At 46.9% G+C, this 13,501-nt stretch overlaps 1 protein-coding gene across 3 annotated transcripts; it reads right to left on the reverse strand.

Moving 5' to 3' along the window:
• Nucleotides 1–5,909: 5,909 nt before the first annotated feature.
• LOC101763970 (katanin p60 ATPase-containing subunit A-like 1) lies at nt 5,910–13,225 on the reverse strand. 3 transcript variants are annotated; one of them, XR_002676157.1, is made up of 14 exons: nt 12,783–13,225; nt 12,540–12,689; nt 12,044–12,174; nt 11,463–11,577; nt 11,071–11,363; nt 10,596–10,720; nt 10,217–10,260; nt 9,917–10,048; nt 9,407–9,484; nt 8,833–8,915; nt 8,406–8,528; nt 7,881–7,941; nt 6,783–7,070; nt 5,910–6,707 (listed from the first exon to the last, which is right to left on the reverse strand). XR_002676157.1 is itself a non-coding variant. In XM_022823691.1 (13 exons), the coding sequence occupies exons 1-13, from the start codon at nt 13,077–13,079 to the stop codon at nt 6,915–6,917; spliced, it is 1,788 nt and encodes a 595-aa protein (XP_022679426.1). In that variant the 5' UTR covers nt 13,080–13,225; the 3' UTR covers nt 5,910–6,914. The 3 variants fall into 3 exon arrangements, 2 of the variants coding, with proteins under 2 accessions (XP_022679426.1, XP_004953903.1); XM_022823691.1 differs by having other exon boundaries at nt 5,910–7,070; XM_004953846.3 differs by lacking the exons at nt 5,910–6,707; nt 6,783–7,070 and adding an exon at nt 7,351–7,789.
• Between the last annotated feature and the right edge of the window lie 276 nt (nt 13,226–13,501).

Genomic DNA, 13,501 nt, shown 5'->3' on the forward strand with positions numbered 1-13,501 from the left:
TGTGAAAAGACCAAAAGGGGGAGAGAAAGGGGAGGTGAGGAGATAAATGGTCAAAAGTGTCATTTATGGACTTTAACTCTATCCATTAACTATGTCTCCAAACGGAAGTGCTAATGGGTGGAAGTGCTAAACTTTAGCAATAACACATCAAACACGCCGCACGAAGTCCGCTTGCGTTCCAAACACGGTTCGAAATCTCAAAACGTTCATACTACCAAGTGTAAGATGTATTCCTAAAAAAAAGAAGTTGTGTAAAGATGTAGGAGCAGGGATCAACTGTCTGGCGACTAGCCAAATGGCTCACTGCGTTTGGACTCCACGCATGGGGTGGACATGGCTCAGCCAGTGACAGGCTCTGACCGCGGACGCTTGTTCGGTGGCGCTCGCTGTCCCACACCCAGAGTCGTATGTATCGCGGTCCCAGGCCGGTCGCCGGTGGCATGTGGCTTTGATACTGTGGTGCCCCTGAAAGCAATTGGAAAAGCAGGCCGCCTGCGCAATGGAATGCCATGCCATGCCATGTCGCCGGCGAGGGGAGCCGTTCAGAGAGGAAGGACAGGACACAGCCGGAGGAGAAAAAAAGCAGCGCGTGGTTAGGCCGTGTTTGTTACCCTGGATTAAATTTTAGTCCATCCTCTTTTAGTCCCTAAAGTGTTAAACACGTGGACTAAATCCTTTAGTCCTCTAGTCTAAGGAGGATGGACTAGTGAACTAAGAGCCTTAGAAGACACCCTTACCCCTCGTTTATTGACCATCCCACCCGTTCTGAACCCTCCCTCCAGCTGCTCAGTTGCCTCGAGCGCTCCTGAGCAACAACCGCGATCTGGGCGCGCCGCACGGGGTTCCACTCCTTTGCCTTCTTCTTGGAGGAGTCCAACTCCTCCTCCGCTGCGCCGCAACTGCCGCCTCCCCCGATCACCTCCCGTCGCCCACCGCTGTAGCGGCGGGACCCCTACCCAGACACGGAGGACGACGTCGATCCCGTGCCGCCGCTAGACCTCGAGCGCAGGCCCAATGCACCCGGGTGTGGGTGCGGCAGTTGCTCTCGCCGCCGCATCGACCTCCGCAGCGAGCTCGAGATCCCACCGGGCTTCGGCCGCGAGAAGGCGAAGCCGGACGTGGGGAGGAGGAGGAGGAGGTGGTGGTGGTGGTGGTGGTGGTGGTGGGCGCGAGGACGCAATGAGGAGGAACGGCGGCGTCGAGAGGGATCAGGCGACGCCCAACGCCGACCAGAATGGGAACGGCGAGCTCGCGGACGCCGAGGCGTGGAAGGAGGCGGAGGAAGCGGAGGCGAAGCGAAAGGCGAAGGAGGTTGAGGCTAGGAGAAAGAAGGAGGAGGAGAGGGACGCCGTGCTGGCCACGTACTACCAGGAGCAGTGGGCGAACGAGGAGGAGGAGGGTCCCAACTTTGTATTGCTCCGAATTCCATACAGATGTAGCACTAACCTTAACGTAGTGACAATTGCGACCTGCATTTTGAGCAGAGCGGCCAGGCATGGCATTCTGAGCAAAACAAGGGTGTTTTTATCATCAGAATAACACACAATGAATGATTAGTGATAATATCATTTTTGTTCATCTGCTTTAATGGACTTTAGTCCCTGCATTCAAAGACTGAAGGAACCTAACAGACTTAATGGACTTTAGTCCCTGCATTCAAAGACTGAAGGAACCTAACAGACTTAGTTAGATTATGACTACGCGCCCCTCCCAATTAGAATCGATCATCACATGCGCGGCGGCACAATCATGGGTGCGTGCTTCCCACCCGTCACGCCGGCCATGTGCCCGCTTTCTTGGACCCCGGAAAAAATCCCCTAGCGATCATCACCCCCTGCCACGGCCTCCTACACGCCGAGGTCAGTTGGGAACTTGGGATTGGGGCACCCTTGTTTAACTTTCCGCTGTAAATTTCCAGAAATCGCAGCACATTTCAAGAGATCCCGCCCATTTCTGCTCGAGGAGTAAGGTCAGCCCCAACCCGAGTGCCAAATTATTAATACATTAGCTCTAGAAACTACATCCCAACTCATAATTTCTTGACATGGGGTTGTAATAAATTTTCTCTCCTCTCTCACCTCTCTTATTCTTTATTGGAGGTCGTGTCAACACCATCTCTTGTATGAGACATGATTTTTCCATATTTTTACATCTCTCCTCATTAACTCTCGTGCCACCTCAGCTTTTTATCTATATGATATCATATTTAATGCTATGAAAATCAGTTGGAGGTGGAGGGTTGGGACTGGCCTAATCGGCTACGAGGCACGGGCTTGCAGGTTGGTCCAGAAATCAATTCATTTTGTCCATGCTCTCATGCATTCTGATACTGATAGTATCCATAATGCACGCTGGACCACGGGTGCTCTTTGGAAACATCCATTCCTTCTCGCCGGCGTCCGTGATCCTGTGGCACCTGTCCTTAGATTTTTAGCGTGTAAATTAGTCAAAAGCAGCCATGTTATTCTCCATGGTTGTCGCGCAAAGAAAAAAAAATGAAACCGAGTCTTCGATGATTGCGAATTATTGAGATATGGAGCTGTCTAGGGCTCTAACAACCCCTTGCTAGGCGACAAGCTTAGGAGCAAAGCAATGCTCTGTCGGTCCAGGTGTTACCGCCTGCGCTGCTGAGATGTAGGAGACTCTCCCTCTCCTGCCACTCTGCCAGTATTTTTGCTTTGCTGCTTCGCCGGCCGTAGAATTCAAGGTTCAGCGATCCAATACGGCGTCGGCTGGAGGGAGGATGCGTGCGCATTCCTAAAGTTCTGTAGTATCGTACTCGTGACAGCATTCTCTGAACCGAAGCTGCTGGACTGAGGCGTCGTGGCTGGAAGCACCGTGCTGTGCAGTCGCTCTTCGATCGTGTAGTCAGACTGTCAGAGAGCGATCACTGACTCACTGCTCACTGCTCATGTACCTAGCATTCCAGCGTAACTTGCGTTGACAATGAAGGTAACTCCGGTGCGCAGGTGCAGAAGAACCATCCACAAAAACACGGACTGCAGTAATGTAAGTGTAAGAACGCAAGCTATAGTAGCTCCATTAATCGATCAAGTAATGCGGAACATGGATTTGTTAGGACGCGTACGCGCTAACGTCGATCTCACTTTCGATCTTATTAGGTGAGCTAATGAGAGGTTACGGAGGTGAAGTCCTTGGCGCAGTAGGTGGGTTGGTGCGTGCTCCTCACCTAATATGCGTACCAAGAGGGATTAAGGGCTTGTCGAAATAGGAGTTAGTTTTGACATCCTTTTGGTAAGGCGAAAGACGAGCTAGCGCTCCCCTACCGGAAAGGCACAAAAGTCTTTGTTTCTTCAGCCTTCCGGGAACTTTACTTGGCCTGTGTAGGACAAGCTAATTAACTGCGAATCTTAGTGCTGCGTAAGCGTGCGACCTTTGCTTGCTCTCAACTCAATGAACTGATGTAGTAGTACCCTTTTTACACTTTATTACTACGTCAGTATGTGAAAGACAGCTTAACTATCTTTTTTTTACGATGTTGTAAACTAACACCTAAAAAAATGTCATTATATGAGATCTAAAATGTCTGCACTACTCTGGTGTGTGGGTTAAACTAACACCTCAAAAAATGTCATTATATGAGATCTAAAATGTCTGCATTACTCTGGTGTGTGGGTTGAAATGACCCCTTTTCGTTGTTATGATTGTGCACTTGTAGTCTTTGAGCCGAGAATACTGAAACAGTTTTAGGAAAAATACCGGTTTCAGATGAACCTTTTGAAGTCAGGCAAGCACAAGTGCCATCCAACAAGGGCCAGACATGCTACTCCGTTTACTACACGGTAGTAAATTCGAATTCAATGCTTTCAGGAACAAGGCGAGCAAGCACTTTCAATGTATACGTGCGCTCTTTCACCACGCCGTGACAAGGTCATGGGCGCATGGCGGATTGAAGGCATTTGCTGTCACGGCTCGTGACCCTTGGTCGCGAGCGATCGATGACGCGAATTCATAGCTACGGGCCCGGACCCGAGGGGCGCGCACCCGCGCCACGCTACTCTGCAGCCTCTACTGCCTGCACCCGGAGCAGGACACAACGGAGAAGTCGCCAAGCATCTGGATCGTCTGGTTCTGGCAGAGTCGAGCAGAGCGGCGCGGAGCCCATCTGCGGCGACCGAGTCCATTTCCATCCCATGGGCGCCACCGCGGATCCGGTCTCGGGCTCTCTGTCTTGGGGCGAAGCGTGGTGGATGGCGTCCGTCCGGGCGTCCGCGCGGCGACCGGGACGTGCCCGCTACTCGAACGACCCAAACCATGAAAGATGAAACCAACGCCTGAACCCCACGAGCGTGCCGTGCGCACCCCGTCGCGGACGGACGCGTGCTCCTAGTCCAAGCCCTCCCTCCTCCGCCCTCGTCGGCCGGGACAAGCCTCGGCCGCGGGTTTTCCTTTTCCCAGGGCGGATGGGCCGTTTCTTTCGGTGGCGCTGCGCTCCGCTCGCGTCCCGCGCGCGTGTGGCAGGGAGAGGCTCGGTCTTTGCCAAATCATTGGGACTTGTCACGCTAGTGCCGCCGCTCATCATGCATCGGCACGGGGACCGGCGGTGGAGGCTAGCTCGTGCGGACAGAGCCGTCGCCGTCGCTGTTCACAGCACGTAGCAGAACGTTGCCGTCGTCTTCGTCTGTTCCGGCCGGGGAGCCGGTGGCGTCGTCTCGGCAAGTGGACTGTAGCACACGCGCACAATTTGTAACACCTCTTGTGTACTGCTACGTCCTACCGGCTACGGAGGGGAGTAGAGTGTGCTACTTGTAAGATGGCGGAAAATTATACACGGTTGGGTCTTGGGTGCACCAAGGAATGCAGGATCATTCCGATTGCATGTCGGTCACCTAATGTGGTGTTAAGTCAGTGACCGGTAGGCGATAGCTTTCTTGTGATTAGTGTGGGACAGTGGGGGATGTGTCTTCGCTCATGGCACCGGATCATCAGATCCATGGAATATATTTTGCTTGTCTTTTGTACGCACAAGGAACATGCCTCCCCTAAATTCGCAATAACTTGTGTTGAACCCCTTTTTTTCCCATAATAGACTACGATGTAGACAAATACTTGTACATCTGATGTAAATATTACAATGTGTGCAGTCAATATTTTGAAACCTTAGGCACCACTGCTACATAGTAAAGAATTTGGATGTCATGAGAATAATTTGAAAGATTTATGATATGAATACTTCTATAACGTTTTAATTTGGCTAATTCTTGTTAGTAGGAAAAAACAATGCTCGATGTGTTGTGCGTGCGAGACCATATCCATGTCATTGTCCTAGACATTAATTCAGAGTTCCAGGGGCATGCGGTGCATAGAGGAGCATGACTCATAATGCTAGTCCGAATTCTCTAGTCTCTTGGAGCGTTGTGTGGTGCCCTGATTTCTAGAGCCATAAGAAATCAACGGTGCCACGAATCAAACATGTCGGAGTAATAAATAGATACCCCATTCAGTTCTCCACACAAGTCATGGGGGTGGTTTTATACCCGGATTAAACTTTAGTCTATGTCATATCAGATGTTTGCAGAGTATTAAATATAGTTTAATAATAAAATCAATTGTATAAATGAGGACTAATTCACAATACAAATGTATTAAGCCTAATTAGTCCATGATTAGTCCATATGATACTTACAGTAAACATGTGCTAATTATGAATTAATTAAGCTTAATAGATTCATATCACGAATTAGCCCTCGTTTATGCAATTAATTTTATAATTAGATCCAAACACCTGAGGTGACCCGAACTAAAAATTAATCCATCAACCCAAACAAACGCCACTCAGTTCCAAAAACACGACTTAGAAAACTAATAAAGCTGTAACATCACAAAAGTACTTCTCGAGATAAGTCTCATTTAGGGCAGTCTCAACCCTCAACCTCACCTGGCTTTCGTAGGATTAAATAGAATGCCATGTCCGAAAAAGTGGCAGTAGATTTAACGAGGCGAGAGAGGAAAAACACTCGAAACCGTTTCTCATGTGAGGAATCAAGTCGACTCGAGAACCGACGCACGAGGAAACGAGTAATTCTGCGTTGGGGACTATTCGACGTTTCTTCCGGGCAGTTTTTGTCGAACCCATCACCTGGACGGCGGAGACCATGGCGGCCTTGACCTTCATCACCGCCACGCCCATGGCCTCACATGGCTGCCCACGCCATCACCGACGCAGCTGGGGTGGGTAGGCGGCCGCAGGTCCTCAAGCTCGCCGCGGCCGCTAGGACCTCATCCCCGACCTCCCCCGCGCCCCCCCTCAAGCTCTCCAGATACGGAGCTTGCCGTCAAACTCATCGTGTCCTCGAGACCGCGCCCGCTCCGCCCTCGAGCTCGTCGGGCCGCACCTGCGCTGTGCCGCCCAGCCGCAGCCTGGCACCGCACGGCGCGTGCCGCCCTGATCCGTCCTCACCAACCACACCAGATGAGCTGCTGTCGTGTTTGGCCATGGGAGGGATGGATGGCGCTGCTATTTGCTTCATGGGAGGGAGCATGAATGAATGAGACACAAGAAAGGTAGCGCCACAGCTACCGGGATTGGAATAAAAAATCAGACGAAAGGGGATGATCTGGTTTGCTTGTGGACAGAAATCAAGCTGGAGTGGAGAAGAGGAACGAGATCTGTTCTTGCTTGCTCTATGGGGAGAAGAAGAGGGAGCCACCACGGCATCGCCACGCACGAAGCTCGCCGCCATGTGCTACGCATGAGATGAGAAAAAGAGGATTAGTGGATTACAGAGAAAAGAGAGGCGCAGACAGAGATATGCGGGCACCCGTCGCCGCCTTATGCACTGCCGTCAAGTTGCGCGCCGCGCCGCTGCTGAGCCGCGGGATGTCGGCGCCCGCGTTCCTCGGCCCCGTCGCCGCCCGGCCGCGCGATGCCTCGCCACCGGCACCCGCGTGCCTCAGCGCCGCTGCTGCCGGCCGCTTGCGCCCCGCGGCCGCCCTCGCCAGTATGAAGCCCCTGCTGAACTCCGGCTGGGATCTGAGAGGGAGCGGAGTGGGAGTAGGAGAGACGGCCGGCCACCAGTATGAAGCTCCTGCCAATCTCCGGCCAGCATCTGAGCGGAGAGCCGGAGAAGAACGGGAGTAGGAGAGAGAATGATTAAAAATTTATTGTGGATCCACGTGAGGAAACTGTGCGTTGGGACGGTAGTTTCCAAACACAGTGTTTCTGTGACATGGCAGTATAGAAACTGCTCGTGGACTCTACGGGTTGGGACCGCTCTTGTATACCCAATCTAATTATAGTAGAAATAAAGATATAATGAGCAATGACAAAAAAAAAAACCCAAAACCAAGACACTTTGTCTGCATTGCTAGCGTCTCCTGCACCATCAGTTTCTACTAAATATTCATGTTAAAAGATGGTTTTGGCGCTTGGCACGATATTCCAGCGTGTTGATAATCTATGTACATCAGTTTAGGAAAATAATGCAAAAAACAACTACCCGTTACTAGAACGAACTCTCCAAAGTTTCAGGTGCGCTGATGCAAGAAATTTGGATACACATTTCCAAATATTAGCATCTGTCGCAAGAAAAACCTGTTTAGCAGAACCTACATACATTTTCATTTCAACTACAATTGGTACTATGTATTGTATGGGATTGTAAAGAAAGTAGAATCCTCATGCTAACTTAAGGGCAGGGGACCTGGATGTCCATCTCGTTCTATCAGGCAAGGACTTTCGTCTCTGTTCAGCACATGAAACATATTCGGCAATTGGAGGAAGACTTGGCTCCCCCTTCTCATCTTTTGAAACTTGCCCCCTAATTAACTATATAAAACATACAAAATGACTAGGTAGAACACTAATTGTAGAAGGAAGCAAAAGAAAAAAAATGGAATCTGCAGACCAATTTACATACCTTTGACGCCCAGTGTCTTTCAGCTTGCTGGCAAGCATCCCTGATATCTCTTCCTGACATCCTGCATTCAGTTCAGAACTAGTCACAAATGAACGGCTGCACTAGGGGCAATTTTCTCAAATTATTATTAACATTTGAGTAGCTGTCTGAACTCAGAAAGTGTTCCTTTGAATTAACCAAGTAGACAATAATGTCTGAACTCAGCATATCCCATTTCGTTCCACTGTGTTTCAATCAGATCATTCATAGAAACACATAACTTCACTGGCTTAGTTAAACAAGTCTGCAGAAACTTCATAACCAGATGTACTATTACGCTTGGAATTCCATACTGGCCAAGCACAAGCCAGAAATAGCTGGAAACTATTACCGAGTTTTCTGGACATATTCTAATATGGGTAGAGAAGAATCTGTAATACTATAATCGACCATCAAGATTTATAAGCATCCATCCAATTATCTTGCATAGGCTTGAAAATGTAACATAAACATGTAAAATCCTATGCTAAAAATTATAGTACTTACCCTTCAGTGGCCAACGAAAATTGAACCAATTCAGATTTACTTAAGTGCTTGGCATACTGGGCAGCTATTTCCATACGAGTTTGCTGATCCGGTAAGCCAAAACAGATGATTGAATCAAAACGGCTGCAAATGTCCACCAGACAAAGAGAGAAGTTAGAGGAAAACTTTACTAAAATAATATGTATGAGCAATATGCTTGCAATGGTCAGAAAACATCCAAATTTCAGAAATGCCATAAGGTTATGCAGCTTAGTTCAGTGTTGAACTATTGGTTCATTAGTAGCTTAGATGCCGATATGTCTGCCTCTTAGGAAATAGGCAAAAAACAGGAGGGCGACAACAGAGCTTTTGCAAGAGAACAAGAATTGCCAAAACTATTTGGGACTGCTTGGAACAAAAGAAAGGACACACCAATAGAGAACTACACCTGATGAGAGCTGGATCAAGGTCCTCCTTTCTATTTGTTGCTGCAATAACCACCACCCGTCTATCTTGCTCAAATCCATCAATCTTCACAAAACAAACATTTTAATATGATAGATGTACTCTATGGAACTAATAACAATAGGCATTATGGAAAGAGACCATGTGCACAACAACAATAAGCTGATGGTGGAAGACCATATTCAGTTGTATGTTAGGAAACTGCAGGGTATCAAATTAAACACACCAGCACACCACGAATCAGCAAGGAACAGTGACATTACCATCCAGTAATAGGTGATAGTCATACACGGTTGCTTGAATGGCTTCTGATGTGCCACAATGGACAAGTTTTTGGCCAAAAAATGACAATGGCTTTGCAGGTGGGTGTCAATAGACAAAAGTGATTTTGTACAGGTAACTGACAAAGTCTGTAATTTTATGGGAATTCTTCTTGACCAACACAAGAATAATTTTCTTTTTGGTTTCTTCTTGATCACGCAAAAAGTCCATATCAGGAGGTAGTAATAAGCAATCAGTTTATGTTCCCCTAAATGGAAAAGAAATAAGGACCCTACCTGTCGCAGAATTACCGACAAGATTCTTCGTGTAGCTTCATGCATTTCGCTGTCTCGAGCCATAGCAAAAGAATCCACCTACAAGGATATCCAAATTATGAAAAGAGGTAAGTTAAAACTTCAGAATTTTTTACAACAGTAATAACCAACAAAAAGAAACAAAGCAGGCTAACAGGCCTCTCAGTTCTTCTAACCTACAAGATTGTCATCATCGCATATGGTATATTTAAGTTAAAACATAAGGGCGCTTTTAACTTATGTTAGTTCTCAACAGGCTGTTATGGATAGCAATGATTGTTATGAAGGTGCAACTAACTATGCTTCAATTCAAATGGAAAGAAGGCAAAGATCATGCAAAAGCCAGAAGTACAAGGGAAAAAACAGATAGTTCTTCTATCGAAAGAAAAATACAAGATAAAACACACGCGCGCTAATCTTAGCATGTAAGAAAGAGAGTTCAAGCTTGAGTATCCTTAAATACTTGTACACTACAATGACTAAGACACATACCTCATCTAGGAATATAATACCTCCATCAGGAAGATCGTTTGCAAGTGAAAAAACAGATCCCAACAGGCGCTCACTTTCACCATAATATTTTGACATAACAACTTCAAGTGGCACATATAGTAGTGGAACTCCCTAGCAAAAGAGACGAGCAAGCAACAAATTAATTCTACTAAAGATATTTGGCAACAACTATAAATTTGCAGGAAAAAATCAAATGTTAACTGAATAAAATATAAGACATATTTCAGAAGTACTTATGCAAACATTACTTTGGGACAATCCCAAATATATACTACTTACTGCTTGTTTGGCAATAACCCGAGCCGAAGATGTCTTGCCCGTCCCTAAAATGATGATCAGTAACTGGTAAGTGTACGAACACAGCAGCCCAATGGCACAAGCAGTCATGCTAGGAGCTCTTATGGTTTCTTCTTATAAAAAACAAAATTTCTAAGTAGGAAAAAAACAAAATGCGGGTTTTCCCGCATCAGGTTTTGCATGCAAGGAGCTCTTATGGTTTCTTCTTATAAAAAATCAGCATAACAAAATTCTAAGTTTTTTTTTTGGCAAAAATAAGTGCAATGAAGTTCTCTTCAACCACAGCTCTCAGCGTAAAAAAGGAGAACTGCAAGAACTTGTTTCTAGGCATAGCAAATCAAAGTGAGATCCAGCAACTCACCAGGTGGCCCTTCAAATAAAACAGCTCGAGGACGATTTGTCTCAAATTTGCAGCGTGTACCACGAGCGATGTCATCATACACTTCAGGACTCTGTAAAGCCAATAGTATGGTATCCTCTATTTCCCTGTAAATGGAAGAAGAAACATGTTGAAGCATAAAGACCACGTTTTTGCAATGGAAGTACACAATCATTTATCTAGAGGCTAATAGCAAGCCCCAACTGGCTGCCCAAAGTACAACAACAGCAACAAAACTTTGCGGTTTCATCTCCAAAGTCAGCAACTAAAATAGACACATATGCACAATTTAACTGGATATTTTTTAAACTTTCCTGTTCTAAAAAATATGTTCATTTTTTTTCCTACAAACCACAGCTGATTTTGATTATTGGGAATTTGTCAGTTACTCTGACGTTCATGGTACATTAAGCAGCTGGTAAAGAAAAAGAAGGAACAGCAAACTGGTTGCACATACCTTTTCTGAGGTTCATACCCTGCAAGGTTCTCCCAGATTACAGTGCCATCCATTGGAACACTAGATGTTTCATCAAATCCATAGACTCTTACTCCCATAGCCTCTAAATCAGAAACAACTTTCTCCATAGAGGGTACATGCTTAGATCTCTGACCGTTTCCTTTTCTCGGTGTGTTTTTATTACCCTTCCCTGATGACCCCTTAACATCTTTTTCGCCAGCTACTTTTAGAGCACTGATCAAAGCTTCAAGTTCTTTCAAACTAAAACTCCCACGCTTGATGAATTCAATTTCCTGAAAAATCAATCAGATATGATATTAATTATGATATAATGAGAAAGGGTTAGGATAAAAATCCTTTCCAAAGTTTTCAATGAAGGGTTGAAAACTAACAGAATAATCCGATCCGATAAGTGGCTCAAATATCAAAACACAGAGACCATCTTCATTGAGATCTCCAGTGCTAGTCTTCTTGGGAGGGTTCAATGTGATTTGACGTGCAGCTGGACTGGAAAAGAAGCACTTGATTAAAACACATTCTATTGGTGTATATATGTAAGACTCAGCAAGTCCTGTATCTATTAGAGACACTTATAATGCAATCCTCACAACTGGCAATGAGTTTGCAATCCCACTAGCATGGCCAAACACTATTGAGGGGGAAAGGGAATGCAGGAATTAGGAATTTGATGGATGGAGGAATTCATCAACAAAGAAGTATAGAATCATTTAATAGAACCCTTTTCAGTCGTCAATTAACAATATGCTCGCATAAGCAGAAGGAAATCACTGCCTAGATATGTGCTTTATCAGAAGCAGAAAACCAATATAAATAGAGCATGTATGTCCACAAAGCAGTGAAGGAAGATTAAGTTTGAAACTGTTCTGTTTGGATTTGTGCTTGCAATGAATAGCAAAAGGTAATAGCATAATACATTTCTGATGAAATAGAAACACACAGTTTATTAGCTAACCTGTCCCAAGCACGCACTAGCACCTCCGAGCCACCACCATGTTGTTCTGCCTCAAGTCCGATATGGGTTACAAGATCAACAATGAGGTGTGATATATTGCAAGTAGATGGCATGTTGAATTTAACAACCACCTGCTCCGAAAACAAACCAAATCAGAAAATTTTAGCCATGGTACTTATAGATTGCATACCATGTCTACAAACAATCTACTGATGTGCTCTAATAGCAACCATGCATAATTTCAAAAGCTTCCTACTTCACAGTTGCATGACACGCATACTTAACTCAAACAAGCACACCTATTTCCACATTTACCAATAACACCATATCCTCCTAAATGTCTTCTTTCTACCATAAGGGGTTCCGGCAAATAACTAATTATGATAGTCACTGATAATGCAGATAATTTACTCAATTTCACGAAAATGGGAACAAAATTAGAAGATTTTTCAATGCTGGCAACCATATGGCTGGACAAATTGGGGGAGGGAACAACCTTTTGGCCCTTCATTGCAACATCAAACTGAGGGTATGACCCGCGCTGCATCCCACGGCTCTGGACGAGCTCCATTATCCTCCTTTTCTCCTTGCGAGCCAAATCCTCCCCCTCGGTGGGATCAGCACTCACAGCCGGGCCGACCGGGCCCTGTAAACACAAGCGAAGTTCAAGCCAATGCCAACCTCATTCCCAGAGTAAAACGAAAAGTTCGAAAAAAAAGGAGAAGCCAAATCTCACAACCTGCTCATTGCCGTCGGCATAGGCCACCTGAAGCGATGCGAGCGCGGCGGCCGCGCCGACAGCGAGATAGGCGGCAGCGGAGGACGATCCCGAAGCCCCGCGCGCCGAAGCGAGCGACGTGGCATTGAGAAACCCTAGGCGGCGTGATCCTGTCGCAACGGACGGCGAGGAGGCGGCGGGAGGCTTCTGTAGAGGAAGGGGAGGCGTGGTGGATGAGGAGGCCGAAGCCGCCGATTCAGTGTGCAGCTGCCGCAGGAGGCGGAGCAGCGGGAGGCGGCGGCGGAGGAGCATGGCCATGCCGGGCTCGCCGCCGGTGCAGGGTCACGTGGTGCTGGGCTCCAAGCCTCCAACACTGTGGGACGTGGATGCCTCGATTCGGGAAGGAAGCTGCTGGAGTGTTCGTCGTTTCGCAGTTGGTCGTTTCGCAGTTGGGCTTTGCCTTGCCCCCGCCCCACGAAAGAACAAAGCGTCATCATGCTGAAATACGTCTTCATGTGACGTTTACGTGTATCTCCGTGCACGTTACGCGCTAGGTATTCTAGGCCGGGTCGAAAGGTTTTTAGGCCGGACCGAAATGATTTTAGGCCGAGGACAGGCTGGCTACGCAGCGCACAGCAGGACCACCTGGGCCGTATTCTTTCAATGGGCCTGTTGAAATAAATAGAGCTGAACGCGATTACGTTTATTCACGAGCACCCTCCCTCCCTCCAAAAAAAAAA

The sequence above is a fragment of the Setaria italica genome, chromosome I (genome assembly GCF_000263155.2).
Source record: "Setaria italica strain Yugu1 chromosome I, Setaria_italica_v2.0, whole genome shotgun sequence".
In the NCBI taxonomy this organism is placed as follows: Eukaryota; Viridiplantae; Streptophyta; class Magnoliopsida; order Poales; family Poaceae; genus Setaria; species Setaria italica.

Excerpts from the sequence above, each read along its gene's own strand:
- LOC101763970 (XM_022823691.1), bottom strand. The coding sequence starts at position 13,079 with ATGGCCATGCTCCTCCGCCGCCGCCTCCCGCTGCTCCGCCTCCTGCGG. Across the intron at positions 12,175-12,539 it reads TTGCAATGAAGGGCCAAAAG|GTGGTTGTTAAATTCAACAT; the intron begins GTTGTTCCCTCC and ends TTTTCGGAGCAG. Across the intron at positions 7,942-8,405 it reads TTTTCGTTGGCCACTGAAGG|GATGTCAGGAAGAGATATCA; the intron begins GTAAGTACTATA and ends AACTGAATGCAG.